A 1,008-nucleotide genomic window follows, 5' to 3' on the forward strand; every position below is an offset into this window, starting at 1 on the left:
CTGTGCGGTGGTATCTTAAAGTCTTCGAGGTGCGGTCGTATCTTCTATCCTTCACTGTGCGGTCGTATCTTTTATTCCTCACTGTGCGGTGGTATCTTAAAGTCTTCGAGGTGCGGTCGTATCTTCTATCCTTCACTGTGCGGTCGTATCTTTTATTCTTCATTGTGCGGTCGTATCTTTTATTCTTCACTGTGCGGTCGTATCTTTTGTTCTCGGTCGTGCGGTGGTATCTTAAATTCTTCACTGTGCGGTGGTATCTTGGGTGCGTTTCAGATCGTTGCGTCTGGGCAAGCCATCTCGAAGGCGGTCAATGTGGCTGAGACTTTGAAGAGGAGATATCGTGGGCTATATCAGTTGACTGAGGTATCTTAGGTTCAGCGTGGTATGATACGAAAGAGGTCCAGTTTGCACCTTTTTCAGTTGTCAGCGGTTGAACTCCAAGAGACTTTGGACAGGAATGATGGTCGAAGAGTGAGAGGAGTAGGATCAGCTTCGGATCGTGGTCAAGCATCTCGTTTGTAGGAAAAGGAGACTACTACCCGAATGGTGTCTTTGGCGACTATAACGATGTCAACTAAGCCTTTGGATAAGTCCAAGCCGGGGTATCAAGAGCCCTTGCCAGATTCGGAGGTTGACGAGAGCGACCACGAAGGGTATTGACTCGCGCAATGATGTTTTCTTTTTCGTCATCAATATTGGTTTCGTTTTTCATGGTGGATCGTGATTGTGTTGTCAGGAACTCTGAGTCTGACTTCGGAGAGGCGCCGAGATATGGCGGTCGAAAAGGCAAAGGGAGAAAGGTAATTTCGGGGAAGTGTGGTATATAATAATTATTAGTTGTTATATAACACTGGATAATGATAATTCTTTCCTTAGGGCAGTGGTAAGGGCTATCGTGGAGGCTATGGGTCCTGGGACTACTACGATGGGTATTACTATTATGTACCTGTTGGCAAGGGAACGGGTGGTCGACAATGGGTGGTTACTATTATCCGCCTTATGGCAAGG

The 1,008-nt window shown here is 46.7% G+C and overlaps 1 protein-coding gene across 1 annotated transcript; it reads left to right on the plus strand.

Moving 5' to 3' along the window:
- Nucleotides 1-567: 567 nt before the first annotated feature.
- Pmar_PMAR008022 (hypothetical protein) lies at nucleotides 568-800 on the plus strand (the record flags this gene model as incomplete). Its single annotated transcript, XM_002788261.1, has 2 exons — nucleotides 568-653; nucleotides 737-800. Coding segments are annotated over 2 exons (150 nt in total), but the record flags the coding sequence as incomplete, so codon positions are not given.
- Between the last annotated feature and the right edge of the window lie 208 nt (nucleotides 801-1,008).

This window comes from Perkinsus marinus (assembly GCF_000006405.1).
Source record: "Perkinsus marinus ATCC 50983 genomic scaffold scf_1104296928608, whole genome shotgun sequence".
Lineage (NCBI taxonomy): Eukaryota > Perkinsozoa > Perkinsida > Perkinsidae > Perkinsus > Perkinsus marinus.